Raw genomic sequence first — 25,975 nt, forward strand, 5'->3', positions numbered from 1 at the left:
TGCCCGAGCAGTAGCACTGCCGCAAGGTTCAACATACCGGCACAACCACGTAATACCCGTTCTTATTTTCAGGAAACACAGTAATTTTCTGCAAGGCATAGAAGAAGCCAGATAGCTAAACTTGGATCAACAGCCCTTTCTCAGCCCAAATCAAGTATGTGAGGCTCTGTGCTAAACTAGCTGTAAAAACGAATCCTTTGTCACGTCATGTGTTAAGATTCCCTGTAAAGATTTGATGAGCATGCAAACTAATTTGGACAAACATTAAAACTGCCCTTGTGATAAGATGATCTTTATGGTATCAATAAAGTATTATTTTTTTCACATGTATTTTTGATTCAAGTTTTGTTAAAATTATTTATAGCAGATTTCTCATGTAAAAAATACACTTTCAAATATTTTTACATTTATACATTCAGTCAAGCCTTTATTTAAAGATGGCAACATACAATATGAATTCAAAGTTCAAGTATCCTTTATTCAAGGTTCAAAAAGTGTACCACACTGCATTATTGCAAAAGATCAATGGTACAAAACTTGATGCAGCTGGTGAAAAGGCATTAAAAAGTTGATTTTAAAATGTCAATATAAATTACAGGTACAGTACTTTGCAAATTTTGCATTCCAAATTGCATCAATTCAATTTTTAAAAATAAAATTGCCCATAGTAGAAACTCCTGAAGATAAGGCAGCTGTTTTATAGGCGAGGTAGTTGGTATCAAGGGATTTCCATTTCTCTTTCAATGCCTACATACTTGAGGGCATCAGCCTGACTATATCTAGAACAAAAAGAAAAATAATTTGCATTTGTTTTTAAAGCAAAGTGCCCCAAGAATACTATGTGTGTGTATATGTATATATTAAAAGTTTTATTAAAAACATTTAACAGTAATAATAGGGTAAATTAAATTAAAAGAAAATGAGAAAAATAAAGAATAATCTAAAAAGCTTTGAAAAGCTACATTTAAAAAGAAAAGTGGGGGGGGGGATATAAAGTAATGGCTTCCAATCTTCTTTACAACAGTTAAGAAGTACAATTATAATTTTAACTTTTCTCTAAGTTGGCATCATGACTCTATAATCTATTCTGGCAAATCAAAACCATAAATCATTAGTTCATTTTTTTATTTTTTACATTAAGGATTTTCAGTTACTCCAAGGATGTATAAAAAGCACACCATAGAAATGAAATTAATTATCCCTACATCAAATAATTTATGAAGCTTACAATTAATATTTCTGACTATACATATTTTTGTAATTGTTTATTGATAAAAGCTAGTAAAAGTATTCTCATAATTTACATACTGAAATGTATTATTTCCCTGATTTAGGTTTTACCATTATTATCCCTACCTGTAATCAAAAAAGAGCTCTTCACCAGTCTGAATGGCTCTCTTAGCAAATATGCCTATTCTATGATCTCCATTAACCATCATAACTGTAAAAGAAAAAGTGAAGTTAAGGAAAGGTTTTACAAAAATCTTCTGTTTAAAAAGTATGATATACTCCTGTAACAATATTCACCTTTTGCATAGCAGTTGGGATTGACTGAATGGTTTGCAAATCTTATTTTGTTACCCTTCCGTGTTGCATCAACCACAAAATCTAAATTAAAAACAACAGATAAATTCACAGCTGCCTGAAAAGTAGGAAATATAGTAATATTCTTAGAAAAAAATGATTCATTCTGCAAGTATAGCTTTGTTTATGTCACTTGAATTATTATGCTATAATTACTGATTTTGCTTATAAACTTTCCCTGCATCATAACTCATGATGTATATTTTTATCTGTATTTATCAGGTATTATACATAATATTTAAATACTTTCTATAAAATATTCTGGGTATTTTCATCAAACAACACTTTTCTGGTTTTCATGAAGTGCCATTTTTGCGGCTCACATCTATAAATTAGTCTGCTTTTTACTATTGTTTAACATTAAAATATTTTCTTCCATTGTTAAGAACATTAAACATTTCAAACTTAAAATCTTAGCAATTCTGATTAGATAACTGGAAGCAACATTAGTATTGTGGCCAATATTTGAGTTAAGAAATATGAATAAAGGAGAAGGTTAAAGACAGCAATATACACACCATTATTCAAATTGAATAGAAAGCTGCACATGTATTTATCATACACTTTCCCTCTTCTGTCTGCTTCATCCTGAGAAATAATCTGAAAATAATATTAAGATGGTTTTGGTAACAGGCAGAATCTCTTTTGACATAATGGATATTTTAAAAAAGTGATAGAGCCATACGTTCCGTATTATTCAAAACCTGCTCTGAGCTTTGTTCTTTCCTTTCCCAAGCAAAAACTTAGGCAACTGTTGATAGTGCTCCTGATTTATCTGATCAATGATAATGGAAAACACACCCCTACAATCTCTAAAAATTGCTTGACCCTGGAAAGATGGTACCAGAGTTTGAAAACTATTGTTGGTGTTTTTAATCCATCTTTCAGACCCTACTTTTTGTAATGCCTTGCCTTAGACAGAATGTACGAGCTTTTTATATACAATATAAATTTTATTCTCAGTTGAATATCAAATTTACAAACAGCATTTTTTGTATCTTAAGCTGCTCCTTTAAATTTTGAGAACATGTTGTCCTAATACTTTTCAAAAGGTTTACTTGAATATGCCAAGCTACAAAATACTAATTTATTAGCAAACAAACTGGTGAAGCTGTTCCTGCATCAAGCCCTTCCTGCATTTTAATATTCTTCCCTTACAAATTTATTTTATTTGTTGTTTTCCTGGCTCTCAAAATGGTGGCCTGGAATTACCTCACAATTTTTTTATGTCAATGAAAATTCTTCGCAATCTTGCAAAGAAAGATGAAACTGCACTTCACAGTGCAACATGCCACAAGTTATCTGTAGATTAGAAAGTGGATCATGTCATACTGTTTTCCTGCCTAGTGACTGAATAAAGAAGTTTTTCTATACATTTGATCCATTGGAAAAACTGGTGGAAGAAATTAGACTCCTGGCCCAACTGATTTTCAGATGATCCTCTAAACCAGTGGTTCCCAAACTTTTTCAGCCCACTGCCCCCTTGGTGCTACAAACTGATCCTCAGTGCCCCCACAGTGGTGGAATTCAATTTTTTTTAACTACCGGTTCTGTGGGCATGGCTTGGTGGTCATGGCTGGGGGGTGTCATGTGACTGGGCGGTTTGCATGACAGAAGGAAGATAGTAACAGTAAAATTCAAAACTGTAACAATTAATTGCACATTTATTCAAAATCCAATTTAAAAACATTAGTTAATGTTAATTCAACAAAATTGTTGAACATGATCCAGTGATACCAGGTTTTCAAAGTCTGATAGTCATTTATCAAGAAACTTAGTAAATAGTAACTTAGTAAACTCAGTAAAATTTAGTAACTACTTCACTGTTCTTAGTAGATGATAATTCCTGTGTAGATATTGAAAGAAGTAATCTCAGTAAGGTATTATTACAAAGCACAAAACTGCAACAGATATCATTAAGATATCACAAAGTTACACAAAAAGTTGTTCTTGTAAGAAACCCAAAATGGATAATAAACACTTTTGTCTTTTATCTAAAGTTTTTCATCTTTAGATCAATGCCCTTAATTATTTTTTCTCTACCTCACAAACATACACATATACCAGTGGTGGGTTTCAAAATTTTTTAGAACCTATTCTGTATGTGTGGCCTATTTTGTGGGCATGGCTTGGTGGTCTTGTGACCGGGTGGGAATGGCCAACTTGTAAAATGTGGTGAAACTCATTTAACAATGCTCTTGCTTAGCAACCAAAATTTTGGGATCAATTGTGATTATAAGTTCTCTTTCTTTTTCTTTCTTCCTTCCTTCTTTCTTTTTTATATCTCTCTTTTCCTTTCTTTCTTTCCTTTCTTTTTCTTCCTTCTGTCCATTCTTTCTTTCTTGTGTGTCTCTCTCTTTTCTTCCTTTCTCTTCCTTCCTTCCTTCTTTCTTGTCTATCTCCCCCACTTACTTTCTCTTTCTTTCTTTCTCTCTCTTTCTCTTTGTCTCTCTTTTCTCTCCCTCTCCTCCTTCCTTCCTTTTATTCTCTCTCTCTCTCTCTCTCTCTCTCTCTCTCTCTCTCTCCCACTCTCTCACTCACACACACATACCTTCCAGTTAGCAAAAAATTCTGTTTTGCCAGCTGGGAAGCTGGCAAAGAAGCCTCATTTTCCCTGCCACCTGCAGCTCTTGGAGGAAGGATGAAGGGAAGCTAGCTCCGCGCCTCATCTCTGCCTCCTTCCTTGAGAGTTGGTTTCGGGGACGGCCAGCCTCTCCGGTCACTGCACCCTTCACTCGCCTTTTACCCAGAAGATCTGCCAGTGGGGTGCCTGCCATTTCATCTCCCGAGAGAAGCTCGGGGGAGACATGCAAATGGCCACAACTCGAGGCTCCTGGTGCCCACTGCTGCTCTTCTGCTGCTCCCAGTAATGCAGGCTTCTTGGAGAGCATTAAGTTGCAGGCGCACCGATTCCAGCAGCTGCATTTTCCCTTGAAATTTGCTGTCCCAGCAACCCGAAGGGGACAATCTCCCAGCGGCATCTCAGGCGCTCCCACCCTTAGCTGCGAGGAAGCGAGAACGGCTGGGTGCAGTTTGGCACCTCCCGGCTCCCCTCAGATCATCGAGGGGCCTCGTGTGCCTGCTCGCTCACATGAGCTACGTGCTTCCAGCAGAAATGGGAAGCATGGGGATTTTAATGTAGTAGGACAGGGGAGGCTGGAGCCGAAGGTTAAATAAACAAATTTGGTTTCGTTTCCTTGTATGGCAAGAGAGAAAGGTGCCTGAGACGCTCCTGGGAAAATGTCCCCTTCAGATTACTGGAACAGCAAGTTTCAAGGCAAAACCTAGCTTCCTTGCGTGTCAAGAGAGAAAGTTGCCTGAGACGCTGCTGGGAGAATGTCCCCTTTGGGTTTTCCCCTTACCGGCCCCCCTTGCCTCTTAGCGCCTCCCTTGCTTCTTAGTGCCCCCCCCTGCCATCCCCCTTGCCTCTTAGCGCTCCCCTAAGTCATCCCACCTCCCCCCAGGGGGCGGACCATCCACTTTGGGAAGCACTGCTCTAAACAATTGAGGATGATTAACTTGAAATTTGAATGGAGTCACTGAAGCAGTTGGTGTGATTTTAAATGGACTCTGGGTGATGAGAGAGGATAGGAAGCCCTGGAGGAACATTGTCCATGAGGTTACAATGGGTCGGACACGACTTTGCAACTAACACAACGACTTGAAATTTGAGTGATGGGGAGGAATCCTATCAAAATCAAAAGGAACGAATCCTACTTCTGTAAAATCTGTACATAAGCTTATAGAGAGACATAATGTTTGTGCAGAAGGGTGTCAACAAAACTATTTTTATAATCACTTGAATACTGAGAATGAGGAAAAATAGATATCTCCCTCTGTGTGTCTATTTGTGTCATCCTTATGGGGCTATTTTTGTGTTTCTCAGAGGAAAAAAACAGAATTGAAATATTCCCAAGCTTTCATTCCTAAAACTATCAATTATTAGCAACATCCTTTCAAATTACTATACCTCTATCACTTCTAAACCTAGGGATATTTAGATATTGTATATTAGAATGCAGGATATTTTTTCTTAAAATATCATCCAATTCCCCTTCTCATCATGTATACAACATTCTTCAAAATTCTAATACAAACCAAGCAACATATGCTCTTTCATATGAATGTTTATAGATCTATCATCTCTCCCACATTACTTATTTATAAAAACATAAAACTGAAAAAGATGTAGTTATTTGGAAGAATTCCCAATAATTTGGATGTAAAATGCTAACTATGCAAAACAGTTGTTCTTACCTCTCCACAATATTCAGAGATGAATTCATTTTTCTGCACTGGATCCTTAATGAAAATCCCCCAGCCTGCCACATCAGAAGGTGCTAGCAGCAGATGCTACAGAATGAAAAAGCAAGTGCCTTAAACAAGCCAATAAAACTAAAAAGATACTTAATTCTAACAAAATACATAGTATGCAATATTAAAAGGGACAAAAAACAAGCAATGTAGTTAAGTAATAATAAATGATTTTGTTTTAGTGCTTATTCATATATAGTGAAGTTCTGACAGGCAGACTCATAGGCATTAACAGAAAATACAGTTTTGAAACACAAAATGATTTTCCATTGAAACTTTGCATCATCATGAATGCGGGTATTTCAAAACTGCAAAGGCATCAATGAGGCAGCTATGTCTCAGTTAAAATTATACCTCATATAGGAGCAGCATTTCACTCAAAGTTTATTTGTATTGTGTCACTGCTACTGTATTATCTACAAGGGAATTCTATAAAGGTCGGAAAAAGAACAATATAGCACTAATTTTCATAGAGCTGTGCCATTAAAAGCAAGCTTTAGTTAAGACATAAAAACTAATCTCTGGCAGTCCTATAAAATTCCACTGTGAAATATAACAAAAATGAATATATTGTGTATTAGTGCAATTTCCTATTTTTACACAAGCTTAACATGATGAAACCTTCAGAATAAACTGCTATTACAGAACCTTCTGCTTTTCACCACTGAATTTATTTTGTGTTGCTTAATTTCTTTTAAAATGAAAGTAGCAGCTTCAAATGTGCATATCTTTTATCTGTGTAGATAATGCTGTATGTTTACTAAACAACAAATTATATTGGGTAGTCTACCATAAGAGTATTATGTTTATGTGCCAATCCTATTGTATATTTGGTGGTTTCTATGTTAGAACAGTGTTCCAGATGGCTGATCACACAAACTACAATATACAAGCATTTGATAACTGAACTTCCAATAGTGTATGTAAACTGTGCATTGAGAATATACAATTTCTGAATATACAGTTTCACACATTCTGTAGCTGCAAACATGAAGTAATAAAACTAGAATGGTTTACAATCCTAACAAAAAACACACTTAAATGACTCTCCAACAAACTAAGGAATATAAATTAGGGAGCAGGTTATGTAAAAACCATCTTCCACTTTCTTGAAGAAGAATGCTCCATGCTCTATACATTTTGCAGAGATCTCTATCATGAATAAAGATAAAATGTGTCATCTGTTCATAAAAAGTTGAACCACCTTTTTGGACCCTCGTTGAATGCTGCAATTCTTGCAAGACACGTTTTTACTATCCCAATGATCAGCTGCTCCACATGTCAAACAGAGATCTGGATCACACTCACGTACAGCTAAGTAGCAAGGACACTGCTTTGTATTGCATTGTGCTTTACAACGGCATCCAGGAAATCTATTTTGGCCTTTAAAAAGAAAAATGAAAACTGAATCAATTTACTTAACTCCTATTAGAAACTGCTATATTGCATTTTTTGCCTCCCAAAGCCCCGCCCCCTTCACCAAAATGGCCATGCATAGCCTTATGGAGGCTTTCAGAGGGCTCATGGGGGCTGGGGAGGGCAAAAATGACCAAAAAAAAACGGCCCGTTTCCCCCCCCAGCACTCTATAAGCCTCCATAAGGCTATACCTGCAATTGTTTTGACTAAAAATGGGCCTGTTTTCATTTTTGGCCCCCCACCCCCTAGGAGCACTCTGCAAGCCCCCCCAAGCTTATTCATGGCTTTAAAGAGGGGGGGCATTTTTACAAAAAACGGGCCGTTTTTGGGAGATTTGCAGAGTGCAAAAACTTTTTTTTTCCTTTTGGAAAGCTCTTTTTTTTAAAAAAAAATAGTCTTTATTGGTAATACATATAGTATTTCGTGGCCTCAATACAGGACCACCAAATATGGAAAGGTGCCATCCCTTCTTCCACATTTCCAACACAGTGGGGATAACCCAGGAAACATTTTGGCTAACTTTGTTGGGGGAAAGTGCCATCTATAAACCATCTTGTATATATTTTCTTTAAACAGTATAGATACCGTAAGTTTAATAGTCTTACTCCATAGATCCCACCATTTACCCATTTCAATCTCATAGCCAAAATTTCTCTCCCATGCTATTAGAAGGCTTTTATCCATCTCTTCTTTAACTTCTTGACAGGTCAAAAATTGATAGATCTTCGACAACATTTTCTTATCTCCGCCAAACAAAATCTTATCCAACTCCTGAAGGTTTGGGGAGATCCCAAACCATTCCTTATCGCTTTTAAACCTATTTCTAATCTGTAAATATTCCCACCATTCCAGATTCCTGCACTGCTGCTCTAATTCCATTTTTGTTTTCATGTTGCCATCTTCTATGATGTCTTTATATATTATGTTTCTTGTCCAATTAAATATACTGGGATGCGTTAAGGCCGCCAACGGTGCCAACCAACATGGAACCCTAAGATAGTACTTTTTCCTCATCTTTTCCCACACCCCCATCAAAATCTTCCGAATATAATGTCCCTTGAAGTACCTATGGGGGATATCTCTTTCTTGCCAGAGGGAGGCGTGCCATCCCTGTGGGAGGTCATATCCCTCTATAGCCAATAAGCGCCTTCTTCTCAACGTCACCCAATCCTTCACCCATGTCATAATTGCTACACTATAATACGCTTCCCAGTTGGGTACTCCGAAGCCTCCCAGTTCTTTACGTTTTTGCAACATTTGGGCTTTAATTCGTGCTTTCTTGCCTTGCCATATAAAGTGAGCCACTATTATCTCCAAGGATTTAAAAAACATTTTGCCCAATTTGGTCGGTGCCGTTTGAAACAAAAACAGAAATTTCGGTAGTACATGTGTCTTAACTGTTGCAATCCTGCCCATCAAAGACAGTTGTTTACCACTACAATTAGTCATATCCTTAGATACCTGTTGTAATAGTTTCATATAATTATCTATTTTGATAGAGGAACATCTCTCCCTAAGCCAAATTCCCAAGTATTGTACTTTATGGGCCATATTAATATAAGTCATATTCTTAATTAACAGTTTTGTCTTCTGTTTATTTATACGTAACTCCGCTATCATACCGTACTCCTCTATTTTACATAAAAGCTGTATCCCAGAAGCCATAGGATCCTCTAAAATAAAAACAAGGTCGTCGGCAAAAGCCTGGACCTTAAATTCCTTAGTGAAAAGCTGTTTAACTGATTGATGAGAATTACATTGATCAAGTGTTGTGCCAGCAGAAACAAAGTCTTAGGTGCTGCAGATTGTCAGTGATTTCCTTCTCCAGCACATGGATAAATACACCTGGAAACATCTACCTACCTACCTACTCTCTCACTCTCTCTTTCCCTATCTACCTACTGTATTTCTCTCTCTCTCTCCCTCTATCTACTTACCTACCTACTTTCTCTCTCCCTACCTATCTATTGTATTTCTCTCTCTATTTCTCTATCCATGTACTTACCTACCTACACTCTCTCTCCCCATTACCTACTATATTTCTCTCTCTATCTACCTACCTACCTACTCTCTCTCCCTACCTATCTACTATTTCTCTATTTCTATCCCTCTACCTACCAACCTACCTACTCTCTCTCTCTCCCTATCTATCTACTGTATTTCTCTCTCTCTCCCTCTACCTACCAACCTACCTATTCTCTCTCTACCTATCTACTGTATTTCTCTCTCTATTTCTCTCTCTCCCTCTACTTACCCACCTACACTCTCTCTCCCTCTACCTACTGTATTTCTCTATCTCCCTCTCTCCTCTTTATCCCTTTATCTATCTACCTACCTAACTACTCTCTCTCTCCCTACCTAGCTACTGTATTTCTCTCTCTTTCTCTCCCTCTCTATCACTCTATCTACTTAACTACTTTTTTTTTAATTTGCCTCTTCAAAATCTTGGTGTGTCTTATACTCTGGTGCGTCTTATACTCCAAAAAATACGGTATCTGGAGATTACGTATCTAAACAGTTCAGGTAGTAGCATGTACAAACACGTCAAACATTTTAGATATATTTTAATCCTCCATAAACTCTCTGTTTGTGAAAAAAACCTATATGCTGCAAAAGATCTGGAGACCTATAATAGAAAATCCTTCAGAAACATTTTCAACTTTTCAAAGTTTAAAGTTAACTTTTAAATGTAGGTGTACAGGAGATATAGGATGCAGAACAAAAAAATAGTTTGGGCCATAACAAAAATGAAATGTGATTTATATTGAATTAAATTTTTAATATATACAAGTAATATTCCTTATAGTTAAAATAATCCTTTTCACCAAAATTATATCCAGCTGAGGCAATTTTTTGATGGGCTATAGAGGCCAATATAGTTTTCCTAGAGCTGGATATGGTCCAGGACCTGAAACTGTGAATCTGTCTGCTTCCATGAATGATTGCACTTTAGAATATTCTCTATAAATTTTTTTATAAATGCCTTCTCTGAAAGAATACAAAAAATACTAGGAAAGATTCTTTTCTATGATCTTATTCATTATTGCTGATCTTCATAAAGAAATAAAAGCTTCAAAAGAACAGAATCGGGGGGGGGGACAATTGCACTGGGAAATGTTAATGGCTGCTACGATTGACACAATAACTGCCTGTTTTAAATGATATTTATCTACAATTTAACTAAGAAAACAAAACATAGAATCATAGGGCTGGAAGGAACCTCAGAAGTCTTCTAGTCCAATCCCCTTTTCAAGGCCGAAACCTTATAACATGCCAGTCAAATGGTTGTCCAATCTGTTTCTGAAACAACTAACCTGTCACTGAGTTTTGTTTTTTTAAATCCAGTCTTTCAATAGGAATGACTATCTACTCAGTTTCCTTCCTCTGATAGGCTAACCTTAATATCAAAGTTTTCAATTGCAGGGCTATTGGTTTTTTTTTTTAAACTATAACAGCTCCAAACCAGAAACAGAAGAAAAAAATCAGCTAACTAGACAGGGAATATGGAATGAAGTGGAAGAGCTTTAGCAATTTTCCCCGGATATACTTTCAATTAGGGATCATTCTGTCTTGAATCTTCTACCATTTTCTATCACTGGGAGAAAACTTCAGAACAGCACCAAAAAAGCAAATTGTAAACTCTTTTTTTCCATTTCCTGCCATCTGACCAGATTTTTTAAAAATCAAAATGAATTATTAAACTTTGTTAAGCTTTTCACAAGTATGGCTTTAAATCTTCATCAGTGAGACAACTTCTTGTTCAAATCATATTAAAATGAAATTTCCCCAATACTTACATTCTGAACTGCACTGACAGAACTTTTCACAAAAGTTCTGTGCAATGACACACGGACATGAATTGTCACAAGGCTGGCGTGGATGATCACATGGCTGGTAGTTGTAAACATGATTAGATGATCCATCTGAACAACAACAAATGTAGACATTATGAAGGACAAAAAAATTGATAAATGTTCTGAAGAATATATTTTCAGCCAAATAATTACATAAAACCCCTGCACATCCTTATACATTTTCAATAATTAGGGAAAGATAAGAGAAATAATCTAAATTCAATGCACTTAAACAGAATCTTTTAGTACTCCTATCTTTCCCTTTGTTGAGCCAAAGGAGCAATATGGAAAAGGTATTTTTGTCTCCTGATGCAAGAATGATAAAGACACACCATTACTGTTTGTCTACTATAAGATTTTTGGGAAAAGATAATGTTTCATGTTCTGGAAGTGGATGAAGCCCAAAATCTTCCCACTTCCCTGCTATATTCTTAGAACTGAGAAAATACTATACTGAGCCTAGAATCAGTATAATTTCTATTCCTCCCATGTAGTACAATCAAATCAAGGTAGCTTTCTGACTTAAACTCAACTAGAATATCCTTAGAGACAAAATGTCTCCATATACACACTGGAACCACTTTTTTATTAAAAAAATTACAGGATAATAAACAAAAACAGAATTTCAGGATATAAGTTTAAAGATACTAACCCTTCTTTAGCTGTATCTTTCTGCAATGAGCAGCCCACAGTCTATAAAAAGAAAAACATACAATATGGTTAATAGGTTTTTTAATATGGAAAATGGACCAAATTCAAGCTGCATTTTAAAAAATAAGATATTTTGTATCACTTTCAGAAACAAGTGTCATAATATCACCTAAGACTGCATTATTTAAAAATAATACTAATCAGTGAATTCAGTCTCTTGCAAAAATGAAGAAAATAGTGAGGGTCAGTTGGTGCAATACAGTGCAGTGCAGTGATGGAGGGTTGGATTAAATCTGTTGGAGAAGGCTGCTTTGCACCCTTGAAATCTCCAGGGTGTTTGGAGCTACCTGCAGGACAGCTGTTTTGCAGTCCACTGTGAATGCTTCCCAGGTAATTCAGCTTCATACTGCATTGGAATTTTCCCAAAGCATAGATTGGGGGGGGGGGGGGGAAGGCAAGTGGGAGAGTTGCAGTATCCCTGTGACTACTCATAGGTATAGGCATACTTCCAAGCACCTGAACTCTGCTTACATGACTGCTTGGAAGAGATGTGTGCAACAGACATAATTTCAGGCACAGATTGTATGTGCATTTGTAAATCAAGAACTACCTGTATAGGTCAAAAAGAATGGGCTGGCTCTGTGGTTTCAGATCATTCACAATATACACTGCTTGAATGGAGACAATCCTTTAACCAGCAGAATACTGACTAGATAGAAATGCTTACAGCTTCATATTACTACCGGTCTACAAAAAAAATAAGATATAGCCATTTTTTCATAGAAGAAAATTAGATTTTATATGGGTGGGTTCACTAAATAAAGGCAGTAAAGTATAATTGCCTTACAGATAAATGTGGAAATACTGAGGGACCCTAAATTCAAACTGCTAGTATACAGCTGTTTACACTGACTACACATTTTTGTGTTTTCTAATGATGAGCATTCTGGGCGAGAGGAAACATAAATGATCCAATCTTGATAACTGGAAAATTCAGAAGTCAGCAGATGAATATCATCCCCACTATTTGTTATGGCATTATGAAGATTCCATACTCATTTCCCTTGACAATACAGTTCAGCTGATTGATGCGATTTAAAGTAATTTTCATATTTGTGGCTTTAACTATTATTTATTTTTGGTTAGCTATCTTCAATGATAGGTCAGGATACAAATTAAATAACAATTGGGATAGAAATTATCTATTATTTTACAATCACAAATGGTGAGATGATGACATAATGATTTCAACAAACAAGACACAGCTAATTTCATCCCCCTTTCTCTACACTGCCACATTTCACTGCAAATTTTGGCACGGAAATTATTTTACAAAAAATCCATTATTTATATTTGTTTTAAACTTTAAAAAATTAGTATAGGAACATTTAAAGCATTTTTAATATATCTCAAGAAGTCTTTATATTAAGGACATTTTAATGCATTTCAATTTCTATACTGATTTGCAATAGATTCTTCCACTATTGAAAATTTTCTGAAGCAATCCTAAAATGAACTATTAACAAAAAGTAACACTTTATACTTTTTTTATTTGTCCCATTCCTTTCATTCTTATTTTTTAAATTCTTTTTCCCCATTTTAAAATGTTGTGGGATGGTTGATATATTATTGATTTACCTGTGTTTCCTTTTTTTCTTTCTTGGAGGAGTATCAACATCTTCAGCAGGTGCTGGAGCAATAATACTAGATTCCTTTACTCTAAATTCATATACCTGTAAAATATTAATTATCTCCTAAGTTTCATTGCAATGTTTTATTAAGCTGAATTTGATATATTAATGGTTTCCACAAAATCAGATGCATTTAAATTACTAAATTTCACTAGTAGTATTTTTGAAAACATTTTCAATATTTATGCTTACCTGCCTGCATGTTTTGGTCCCAATTAACCTAGCTATTGCACAGAAATTGTCATAGTAGGTACCAATGAGAACCCTGAACATAGAAGCTTCAGCACCACTCCAGTCAACATTTTCTGGAGGCTCTATATTTGGCTTCATCTTGATTGGTGTTTGACACCTAGAATTTGCTTCTGCAATATCAAAAGCAAACAGTTTCAAATCTCAGAAATCACGGCAATGATCATACCAAAAAACAAAACAAATAATCAAGTATCCTACTTTCAGTAACATACCATTTTAAATATAACCTGGTAAGTAATGTGTGCACTTTACAGCCAGCAGGCATGACCAAAGTGAAGAGATTATGGGAACTGTAGTCCAAAACATATGGAAGACTTCAGATTACTAATTCCGATATACAGCACTGTATGATGTTATTAAACTCTACTTTCACCCCTCAAATTTCTAAAACAAATTTTTATTTTATATTTTCAATTAATGGCACATCTAGGACTTCCAGGACCTTTTAAAGAGCAGTAGGTTCACAAACGTCATTTTGTAATCACTTTCTGAAATTGTCTTATAGCTAATGGAGAATTTCAAAATGCAAAGCCGCCTGGTGAGTTTACCTTCATTCCAGAATAAAATAAAAGTTATAAGCTTGAGAATATTTTTAAAAATGGCAAAAGGCTAAATAAGATTTTATTTCAATCAAGTTATAAACAAGCTAAAGGACAAAACAAATTTGAATGTTTTGCTATAGGATTTTGGAAATACTTATATAAACAAATGACACCTTCACAGGAAATAAACTATCTTAAGTCATAACAGAAATTTGAGATTTTATGATTTTAAAAATTGAACACCAAAGGGGGGCAGATATTCTAGATATAAAGGAATGTTGAGGGAGACAGGGTATGGTATGATACTTAAAACATTCCAGGAGATATTTCAAGAATGGAGACACTATAGATAGACTATGTTCAAAAGATGTTAAAGAAGAAATAAAAAGTGTGAAAGAGAATAGTCTGAAAGATCTATAGGACAAAGAACTGAAACAAACCTCATGTGATGCAGAAATATTAGAATATAAAGAAACTGTTGAAATATACAATAAAAATGTGTGTACCCAAACCCCAGTCCACAGACCAGTACCAGTCTGTGATCTGTTGAGAACCAGGCAGTGCAAGTGGTAGGCTAATGCTCAAAGTTTGATTTATGAATATGCAGGATCTAGGTTGTATGTGTGAAACCATTCCCTTGCCAATGCCACCAACGCTGGTTCATGAAGCTAGAAAGATTGGGGACAGCTGGATTATAAAATAGAAATGATAATTAAAGTGGAAAAACAAATGATGAGAGAATGACCATGATCATGACTCCTTAGTGGATTTACAAGAAAGTTTTCTGAAGCTCAAATAGGCAAAATAAAAACTGAAGAGAGATCAAATCCTATATCCAAAGTTGATTGAATTAAAGATCAAGACTGCTAGAACCAAAAGGATTAGGTACAAAGTGAGTTTGTTTCACAAATGTTAAAATAAGACATACTTCTTTAAAATGTTAGCTACTCTTTATGGATTTTTTTGCTGATATCAGAACTGAAATATTAATGATTGATGGATTGGTATATAGATAAGGCATGAGTTATGAGAACAGATACCTGTGTGCAATCTTACAGGGAGTGAAGAATTCTAATTTTGTTTGTACTTGAGATGAAAATCAGAGGTCACTTCATTAAATATTTCTCTTCCCTTTTTATTTTTTTCTTCTTTTCTTTCTTTTCTCTTGCATTTTCTATTCTCTCCCTTCCTCCCTCTTTACTCTTCCTTTCTGAGTTTGGTTTTTATAGTCTTTTTTTTAAAAAAATCAATAAAATGTTTTTAATCTATTTATGGTACAATAAGAGTAGCAATAAATACAAATGTCATCAATCATATCCTCAAAAGATAGGAAATTCTTAGGGCATAGCTGTGTCAGGTTTGACTGAATTATTCATTTACTCTTGACAGAAAGAAAACAAAAAAGCCTAATGTGGAGAAGGTGATTGTCTGAAACAGGGTATGCCAACATAGACAAACAAGCAAAATAATTTTGCTCAGTTTAGATGAATATACTTGCATCCATAAAAATATGTAAAACCAGAAAAATATATTCTGAAATTTTCATTAATTACATTCTGAATTTAATTCTTATTACCTAAAGGATTTTCAGTAATTTAAATTACTTGTGAATTCTGGAAGGTGCACAATAGATGATGACTATATTATAGAACTCAAAACATAACAGTTCAGGAAATTTTTTATAATGAAAAATTAACTTCATTATTTTCAAAAGAAGGTGGTACTTTTTTTTCAAAAGCAGCAAGTAGTATAGCCCTACAGTAGAACAACTGAACTTTGATCCAATACTTCCAGCCCAACATAAACACTTTTAACAAATTTAGCAACATTCCACAACTATCTTACCAGAGGAGCTTGAAGTCTCATCTTTTTTCTCTTCTTCTTCTTTATCATTATTTTCACCTCCAGTCTCAGTTCCAGCTTCTCTGTCACTGTCTGTATCCTTTGATTCTAGAACATTTATGGTTGGTGTGCTGGGTCTACTGGTATTATTTGGAAGCCTTCCCCTTCGGCGACCTCCTGGACGCTTTGGTGGTGTTTTTATTCTCTCAGCAGTCAAAGCAGCAGCAAACTCTTTAGCTCCTTCCTGACAGGCACAGAAATATTTCAGGATATAGGAAAATGCATAGAGAATAGAAGCTTACTAAAATGTGATTAAAAAACATTGGTCTAGTATTAAAAGCAAATTTATATGATAGATCAAACTACAAGTAAGATTGCAAATCATAAAGGTAAATATTAAATTATAACTAAAACTTTAAAAACTTTGATTTATTCCTATTAATTCCCTGAAGAATTCTGTACAATATTCAGATGATTTTTATTACCACAAAGAAAATTGGGGTTTAATATGTCATGGTGCAGATTCTATCAGCTAGGAAAACAACTCAAGAAATTTGTCTGCATGGCTAGGATGGGCATGGCTGGGTTGGGCATGGCCAGCTCCCACTGCTACTGTGTTCCCTCTCCTTGGTTAGGTTGCTCATGATGTGTGCGGAGGGCAAAGTGTGTGGGTCAGATGGAGGCTCACGCCCTCTCCTTGTGAGGTGACCCAGCTTTGTAATCAAAGCATCGTCAGCAATAGGATGGGAATCCACCAGGAAAGGTCTGGAGGATGGGACAAGGGAATGGCTAAAGGCAGCAGGACTGCTGGTGGCCAAGTGTGAAGATAGGATTTACTTCAGACCCTCACTCTCTCATTATAATCTTCTTCCTTTTTTCCCTTTCCTTCTTTTTCCTTCCTTCTTTATTCTCCTTTCTTTCATCTTCCTTTCCTTCTTTCCTTCTTTTTCCTTCCTTGCTCTCTTCCCCTCTTTCCTTCTTTTTCTTTAACTTTTCTACCCCTTCTTGTATGCTCAAATGCAAAAGGGGAAACATTTCTTGATGCCTCTTCGCCTTGTGATCACATGCCACTTTTGTTAGTAGTTTGTGACCACTTAAAAAACTGAGAACAAACCAGGCTCAGTTTATCCCATACTTGCATTTCATGGGGGTATCCATAGACAACAGTATACTTTCAAAATGATGGCTCTGATAGTTAATCAGAGCTCCCCTGTTTTTTATGTGCAACACTTTTAGCATTTAAAAGAGAGATAAGATAGTTGCTTTTCTATTAAAGCATAATCATTAAAAGGGCTGCCCTCTAGGGACCCTGCCATGGTCTAATTCAGACTGGAAATATAGCACAGGAATCAATGCTGTCCATGGCCCAGAGTGCCAATCGCTTGTGCGCGCAGGCCTTTCTGTTTGAGTGCACCTCTCACACCCGAGTGCAACTTGCCGGAGTTCAACACACCAGAGGAAGAATAAGACCCTGTTGTCCCATGGAGCACGTATGCATGCAAATGAGGTGTCTGCATGCAAATAGGCGCTTGCAGCGATCTTTGAAGGCAAGCCTGCTGCTGCATCTCCACTTTCTTCAGCTCAGACGCAGTCGGGGCACTCAAGCTGCTGGTAATAATCCCCCCCATCCACAGTAAACCAGCATGCCTGACCTACTCCCTGCCTGGCCAGCTGACTGACACAAAGGTTCACCATTCTTCTTCTCCTCCTCCTCATTCAAGTGGTGGCGCACTTCATGGAATAGGGATTCATTCCTCCCCTGGTGGTGGTGAACTCTGGTGGACTGGACACGGGTGTGAGGGGTCTGACATTGTGGTGCTGCCTTGCTCAATTGAAAGCTTTGTTTCTGCCCTCAGACAGGCTGTGGAATCAGAATTGGAGGGCACAGGAACCAACGCTGTCCATGGTCCAGGTGCGCTGCTCACTTGCATGTACCAGCTTTACTGTTTGAAGGCAGGAACAAAGCTTTCAACTGGGTGAGGAAGCAGTACGGGGCCAGGCTCCTCACATCAGGGTCGCCGCACTGTGGGAAAAATGAGACACCCTGTTGTCTCTCTCTCTGGTGAAAAAACAATTCTAGTGACCATCTCTCAAAAAACACATTGAAAGCTATGTAGCCAGTTGCCCAGTGTGTGCATCAGCCTAAAGTCGTCCAGGGAAATCCATGGGACTACTGCAAACATGAAAAATCCCCATGCCCCTTAGAAAGAGATCTCTATAGACTTTCAAATTTCCTGAGAATGCTACAAACACCGTAATTTGGGTGGTTGCTGACTTGTTCTCAAAACAAGTCCACTTTATTCCTTGTTCAAAGATTCCAGCAGCCCGTAGCTTAGCAGAGCTAAGCTATTTGTGCAGCATATTTACAGACTTCATAGCATTCCTGATTGAAGTATTTCGTACAGGGGGTGCAATTCACCTTGTTCTTTTGGTGTGAATTTTTGAAACTCATGGGGAACACCCAAGCCTTAAGCCCCTCCCACCACCCTAAATGAATGCAAACGAGCTAACTCAGTAGTGGAACAGTACCCCAGATGTTATATTAAATATCAATAAGATAAGTGGACTGATTTTTTACCATTTCCAGAAGTGGTATATAATAATTCAGAGCACAGCAACACTGGATATATCCCCTTCAAGGTAGCTTCAGATCAGAACTTCATAGCAATTGCAGAACTACCTTTGGACGAACCCCAGAACCCCTCATTACAAGAATGGATACAACAACTACAAAATTCATGGCCAGTAGTGTGCAAAGCGCTCGAGGAAGTGCAAGCCTACACATGGCAAGCTGATAAAAGATGAGCCAAAGAGACAGAATATATTTCTCCACAAAGTAAATACAGTGTACCCAACAATTCAAAAAACTGGACCCTAAGTACATTGGTTCCTTCTGAATTAACAAAATTATCAACTCAGTCACGGCATAATTAGAATTGCCCAAAAACCTGTAAAGAATTCACCCCATAGTTCATTGTAGCCTGCTGAAACCAGAAGTAACCTCTCCCCTTCGACCATCTCCTCCCACACCACCCCTTCCTATTTTCTTATAAGGGGAACAATTTGAGCTGAAAGAAATTTTGGATTCTCAAAAACACAAGGGCAAGATCCAATACTTGATTACATGGAAACATTTTCCTGCTTCCCAATCCAAATGGATTGATGGAGTTGACAAACTCCTTTGTGCTTTCCACAAGAAATATCCCAACCATCCAAAAGGTAGGACCTCAATTGAATATTTAAATTTCATTTTTGTCTTTTAGGGTTAGCACCTTTGCAAAGAGGGGAGAGGAATGTCAGCTACTCATCTTTGCTTTCTTTGAAGCTTGCTAGCAACTCCCATAACCAGGGGGGAGAGGGCATCTGGAAAGGAAATCTGTGCTGGAGGTGTAAAAGAATGCCATGGGAAATTGGGGAGTGTGGACACTAATAGAAACCAGAGGTGCAAAACCAAGCCATCTGCCGAGCTTCAAGAATGCCAGTTTTCACCAACATGAGAATCAGATATGTTTGAACTGCTCTCTTGGTGGGGAGAGGTGTTGACCTTGGGGGTTGCTTTCAATATAGGACTTTGCAGTTTTTCTTCAGAGCTTGTCTCATCCACACTGCACTCAGCATCTCTAGTAAAAGCAGCTATTCTCTAAAACCTGTGGAGTCGAGGGTAATTCTTTCCTAGGGAGTAATTGGGGCCATTCATTTCAACAAATCCAGCTTCAGTTTCTCCCTAATCAGAATCTGATTTATTTTGAAGTTTTGAAAACAAAACTTCAATATATTAGCCAGCCTTATAGTTTACTATTAGTTTACTATTTATAAGTAGTTTATAAATAATTTCTGCAAGTCCTATTATTTGTTCATTTATCATGACACAAAATTTTGAGGTATGTTTTTTTAAATATCATTTTTACCGACCATATTTTTTGTTTTATGTCAAATTAAGTATGTTCTTTATTATATTTTGATTACTTATTTTATGTTTTTAATGATTACATGAAATATCTAAAATAGGCACTTAAATTTATATGCATTTTTTTACAATAGTACCTCTAAAATAACGAGAGAAAAACTTAATTTTTCTATATTTTGATAACCAACTGAAATAGTGTTTATTTTTCAATATGATTTGCTACACCAGGATATTTTCAACGAAGATTTTATGTACATTTTTATTTCTAAAAGATACTAGGTGATTTTATTTAATAGAAGAAATAAAACACAACAGCTTTCCAAATTTATTAGATTTCTTATCATCAATACAAATAATACTTAACAGCTGAAAAAGGATATATCTTTATCATCGCATTAGGATTGCTTTTATAGGGAAGTAGGACAACTGCCTCATATTTTTACAGCTTGTCATGATGTCCATGAAAAGATATGGTAGCTGTTTTTTTCTTCCTCTGTGAGGAACAAAGTGCACCCATGAGGCATACAGATAACTTAAGAAAGATGATAATTAGAATTTAATTTACACCCTGTAAAAATCTTTTATTGTCTTGAAGAAGTTTTAATGTATAATGTTTTGGGATTTAATAAAGTAGAAAAATTGCTTCTCCTGATCAAATGAAAAACGAGTGAGATACTGAAAAAATACTAGGCTTGAACAGCCTCATGCATATTTCCAAAACATTTGTAGACTTCTGAAAAATAAAAATATTTCTGGGGAAGAGGAGCTGACATTGCAACAACACAGCATGCAATCCTGGAGCTCCAAGATTGCAGTTGATACCTTTGCTGCTGGATGGACCTTTTGGACCTAAACCGTCCCGAAGAGACAGTGATAGGTAAGAGTACGTCCTGCTGATCTCAGGGACACTGCAGAATCCCTGATTGATCCAGGAGAATCTCTTTTTGCCGACGACAGAAGCGCAGCCATTGAAGCTGCTGAAGTTGGGCCAGCTCCGGAATGGGAAGAAAACGGAAAGAGAAAGTGTGTTCATCTGATGAGGAAATCTTATTATTATAAGAGACTACCCCCAAAAAAGTTTAAGCTAAATTAAATTTGAAAACAGAAGAGAACAAGCTGCGAAATTAAGTTACATTAGATAGTGTATTATCCTTTTTTTTTAATTTTCTTTTACGGATGGAACTTTTGCAAATGTTTCCTATTCTTTAAATTGAACTGATTAGTTTTTCTTCTACTACTTTTTATATATATTTTTATACCTATGGACTAAAATCTTTATCCTTATTTTTATAATGCTGGATTGGATGGTTTTTTTCTTTTGCTCCATTTAAGAATTTTGTTTTCTTAAGCCTGGAATAGAAAGAAGATATAAAAGGAATACAAAGAGGGCTGTAATAACAGAGGGAAAGGAAGTAACACTGCCACTGCCACTGCCACTGGAGCCTAGAGGCTTGGAAAGCTTGGAAATATTGTCTATTCTTTTTTCTCTTTGATTATTTGATTTTGCATTTCAAGGTTCCTCAGCTTGTTTACAGAGAGTGATAGTGAGAAGAGCATGGGTTGTTTATACAGGTGCTTCTCGGGAGCTTCATTGGCAGCTGGAGTGGAGTGAAAACAAAGCCTTGTCTTGAAAGATTATAAATGAAATTGCTTTAAATTTAATAAAAAGTTTTGAATGCCAGAGTGGCAGTGTTTACAAATTGGAAGAATGGTGCAACATGAAAAAGAAACTTTAACATTGCAAAAGATTGTGTTGAAATTCAAAAACTATTAGAAATAACAGAGAATTGAGAAGAGATTGGAGAACATAGATCTCAGAACAGCAAAATTTGATGGAAAAATTGAGGATGTTCATCAAATGAAGAAAATGGCGGGCAGAGTTCTAAAAACTGAAGGGAAAAGTAAACAGAGACAAGAAAATTGTTGATACTGACAGTGAACTGAGCGTGGTTGGAAATGGAAAGAGTGGAATATGGAAAGGGGAAATAGATGGACTGGAGCTCTACCCCAGATCTCAAAGTATAGAAGAAGAAAAGAGAGAAGAATTGATGAAACTAAAAAGAAATTTTGTCAAAAGCACTAGTGATAACCAAAGATAAGCTGATCGAAGAAGCAGATGGAGGGTTTCGAGTTTATACAAGATATGCAATAAGCAATAAGTTGCAAAGAGGTGCATACAAAACTTACTAAAGAAATAACCAGAATACTAATGCCACAAATGGCAAGACTGCACTATTCCGGGAAAGACACAGGTTGATGTAATTAAAGCTTATAATAAAAAATTAAGTCAATTTAGTTACATTTAGAGGATCATGTATAAAATGAAGTGATAATGGCTACAGTTAAATAATTGATAATGATGATAATGCATATAATATATGTGTGTGTGTGTGTTTGATAAGAAGAAATTTGATATAAATTGCAAATAGTGAGTACAAAAGAAAGTTTAGACACTCTGTTATTAAATATAACCAATTTTTAATTAGAACATGTTATAAAGATGTAATATAATTAAGTCAAATTTAGTTAAATTTAGAGCATTATGTATAAACTGAAGTGATAATGGATACAGTTAAATAATTGATTGATAATGATAATAATGCACATATATGGATTGGTTTGATAAGTGGAAATTTGATATAAATTGCAAATGGTGACTACGAAAGGAGGTTTAGAAACTCTGTTATTAAATATAACCAATTTTTATATAGAACATGTTATAAAGATGTAATGTTACTGGGATGATATTGGGAAGAGCTAATGGAATGCCATTATGTGGTCTTGCTTTAAATTTGGAATATTTTATATAAAAGGATGTAAAAACAGTTATAGTCAAGTGAAAGTTGAGGTATGATGATAGTAATATATATAAATATACTTGATTTAAAATATATGATTTGATATGAATTGTAGGTGATGACTGTGGAAAGGATGCATGGATGTTTTTGCAACCAATCAACACCTTTCTACAATTTGTAATGGAAGATGGTTTTGTGGGGTTTGTGTGTATGTGTGTAAGTCTGTTTGTGTTTATTCAAAAATAAAAAAAATCTTTATAAATGAAAAATAAAAATATTTCTTACCGAAAGCTTAACAGTAGACAGAAAGTCTACAATAAATTGATATGCACATTATTCAAATGTTTTTCATTTGTAATTTCAATCTTCACTCAAATCCTTTGGTCAATTACATACATACATACATACATACATACATGAACAAATTACAGTAAAGAGCCCAAATTTACACTTTTAAAAATTAGCATTCAACTATACACACACACACACACACACACATTTTCAGGAATGCTGCCAGTTTGTCACCCAAAATAAGTACATTATAGAGCTAAGACTACTTGATAACACGCAAGTTTGTTATTTAGAACAAGAAATAACTTTTCAGTAGAGATATGTAAAATATTCCATCCATTAACAGCCTATAAATGGAACATCTGAACTTGAGTGGTCCTAACATTTCTATTTTTGGAATTTTGGTTGTATATATAAGAAAATGGGATTATTTTGTATTGAGACCCTGACAAGGATAAGGAGAACGATAGAAAGAAAGCTTGTGGATGTTTGGAGAGATCTGGTAGGATGTCAGCAGTGGCAAACACCCCCCCCCAAAAGGGGGGGGAATTATAATGGTATGTAGTAATGACTTAGGAAGATGGGAAGACGTAAAGATACTGCCTAGGGAAAAGACAGTGAAAGGGCACAATCCACAAGTGCATAATGTGGGGAGACTGGAGTAATTGGAGGAGTGGTGGTAGTGTGTAAGACAGAAATATAGAAGGAGTGTATGAGACTATCCTGATGCTCCCATTTCTCAGTACATTTTATCAAAACTACTAGGGCAAATCAACTGATATGTTTCTCTTTGTTAAGACAATAACTCTTGGGATAGTAACAATAGCTGGGAAGGTAAATACCTTGAGGCTTGCTAATTATGAATATTTACACACATAATCTATTATCTATGCATTATGTATGATTATCATTTTTCCTTCCTTTCCTGAAATGTACAGATATGAGTGCATCCTTCTGACTGCAGGAATCCTTTGCATTATTTTCTGGAAGAAAATTTCTCCATTGTACACTGAATAAATAACTGCAGTGGGACTTGAATATTGGTTTTTTTGGGGGGGAGGGGGGGGTTCTACGTCTAATTCCATATACACCTAATTTCATAGGTGTCAAACATGGGGTTCACAACTTCCAGGTAAGAACATGGACAACAAAGGGTGAGTGTTGTAAGACTGATCCCATATCCCTTCCCACTGCCACATAAGTGCATCCCTTCTGTTCCAATTATCAGTTGTCTTGGTCCTGTTGCAAGTTCAACTGAGCAACAACCAGAGATGTCCAGAAAGCAAGGCAGAATTTGACTTTGGAAGAATGAGTGTGACCTTTCTGTATTGAGTAGAGACTGACCCTTGAGGCTCTGTTCAAACTCCCCTTTTTCCTATTTTTTCAATGAATGAAGTTCTCTAAGCTGATACTCGGGCAGGCAGGGAAGTGTATAAGGGTGCTTAGGCAGACCTGTGATTAATGAAAGAATATTTCCCAAACAGATAAATTTGTTGTGGCCCAGGGCTGGGAATGAGCCTAGAGATATATAAAATACCTGGGATGAAGGCAATTGGGAAATTGCAATCCCAAGGTGTCTTTCAGGAGACTCCATAAGCTGGTTTATGAAACATTGGACTGGGTGTGGTTAAATATATGGAGCAATGGAAATAATAAAACTCAGTGGTCATATTGGACATTGGAAAATTGACAAGTATCCTGGACACCTTTCATCAGAGGAAACATGGTTGCAGTGGAACTCCTTTTGATACAAAGCTTCTGGGGGCAGTATGAGCTCAAACTGAAAGGTTTTTAAAAACTACACCCTTCACCACTTTCCTTGTTCTACTAGTCTCATCCTACTTTCAGAGAGCTAAGGATGGTCTTGGCCTTCAGGAAGACAGTGGAGTAAAAATGTAGGACGTGCAATCATGCAGGGTGCTTCCCCCTATAAAGCACCGGGAAGGGTCTATTGAAGAAAGAGCTATGTTTAGCTCTGACTAAGCAGATCAAGTGTTCAAGGAGCGTATGAGCATGGGAAAGAGGAGAGCCTTAGAAGTTCACCACTTTCTAAAAAAATATTAACTGTAATGTAATGACAAGAACAACAACATGAAAAGCTACATCAACTGAAAGCAAGTAACACTACCACGGAAGCAGCTGGACTGCTGTCTTTCAAAATCATTTGATATAGTTATTTACAGAAAAAACTGGCAGATATTTTTGGATAATTATGATAAATAATATCATATTTATTGTATTTCTGGAGAAAGATTCTCGGAAGAGACCCCATCCCCAAAATTCTCAGACTATATAGAAGATAGTAAGAAATAGGTATTTTCAGACTTGTAAGACTGATGTCACACACACACACACACACACACACACACACACACACACACACAAACCCCTCAGGTAAAACAGACAGGAAATACAACCAGATAATTCTTCTGGTATGGTAATATGGTAATTCTTCTTTATTGTAAAGCTACATTAACAAGTCTGAAAGTACCTTCCAATCCCTCCTCATCTCTCAAAGTCAATCCCATTTAGCATTACAGAAAAAGAGGAAAAATTCTGGTATGATTGTAAGGAGGAGACTAGCCAGCCAAAACATTAACCTAATTTGAAATAATTTAATTTAATATGAGCAGAATCAAAATGATAAAGTAAGAATAGTTAATATCATTTTCTGGGTAGATCACAAATTTCTCCTCACATCAGAAATTACAATATTGACAATTTTTGGTAGCACTATGAATACATGCTCAAGGCTTTTGGAGCCTGCATGTAATCCTGGGCCACAAATTGTACAGATATGAGTAAAAATGTATATATTATAGTGTGTTGCAT

At 36.1% G+C, this 25,975-nt stretch overlaps 1 protein-coding gene across 6 annotated transcripts in view; it reads right to left on the reverse strand.

Annotated features, from left to right (window-relative positions):
• Window positions 1–414: 414 nt before the first annotated feature.
• EZH2 (enhancer of zeste 2 polycomb repressive complex 2 subunit) overlaps window positions 415–25,975 on the reverse strand; it is a 62,951-nt gene continuing 37,390 nt past the window's right edge. For all 6 annotated transcript variants that reach the window (XM_032235808.1, XM_032235806.1, XM_032235803.1 and 3 more), the window contains 11 exons: window positions 16,151–16,391; window positions 13,704–13,873; window positions 13,459–13,553; window positions 11,822–11,862; window positions 11,113–11,238; window positions 7,103–7,281; window positions 5,842–5,937; window positions 2,103–2,184; window positions 1,528–1,608; window positions 1,357–1,441; window positions 415–779 (listed from right to left, as the gene is read on the reverse strand). In XM_032235808.1, coding sequence (XP_032091699.1) covers window positions 719–779; window positions 1,357–1,441; window positions 1,528–1,608; window positions 2,103–2,184; window positions 5,842–5,937; window positions 7,103–7,281; window positions 11,113–11,238; window positions 11,822–11,862; window positions 13,459–13,553; window positions 13,704–13,873; window positions 16,151–16,391 — 1,257 coding nt within the window. In that variant the 3' untranslated portion in view covers window positions 415–718. The remainder of the gene's footprint in view (window positions 780–1,356; window positions 1,442–1,527; window positions 1,609–2,102; window positions 2,185–5,841; window positions 5,938–7,102; window positions 7,282–11,112; window positions 11,239–11,821; window positions 11,863–13,458; window positions 13,554–13,703; window positions 13,874–16,150; window positions 16,392–25,975) is intronic.

Source organism: Thamnophis elegans, chromosome Z, assembly GCF_009769535.1.
Source record: "Thamnophis elegans isolate rThaEle1 chromosome Z, rThaEle1.pri, whole genome shotgun sequence".
Lineage (NCBI taxonomy): Eukaryota > Metazoa > Chordata > Lepidosauria > Squamata > Colubridae > Thamnophis > Thamnophis elegans.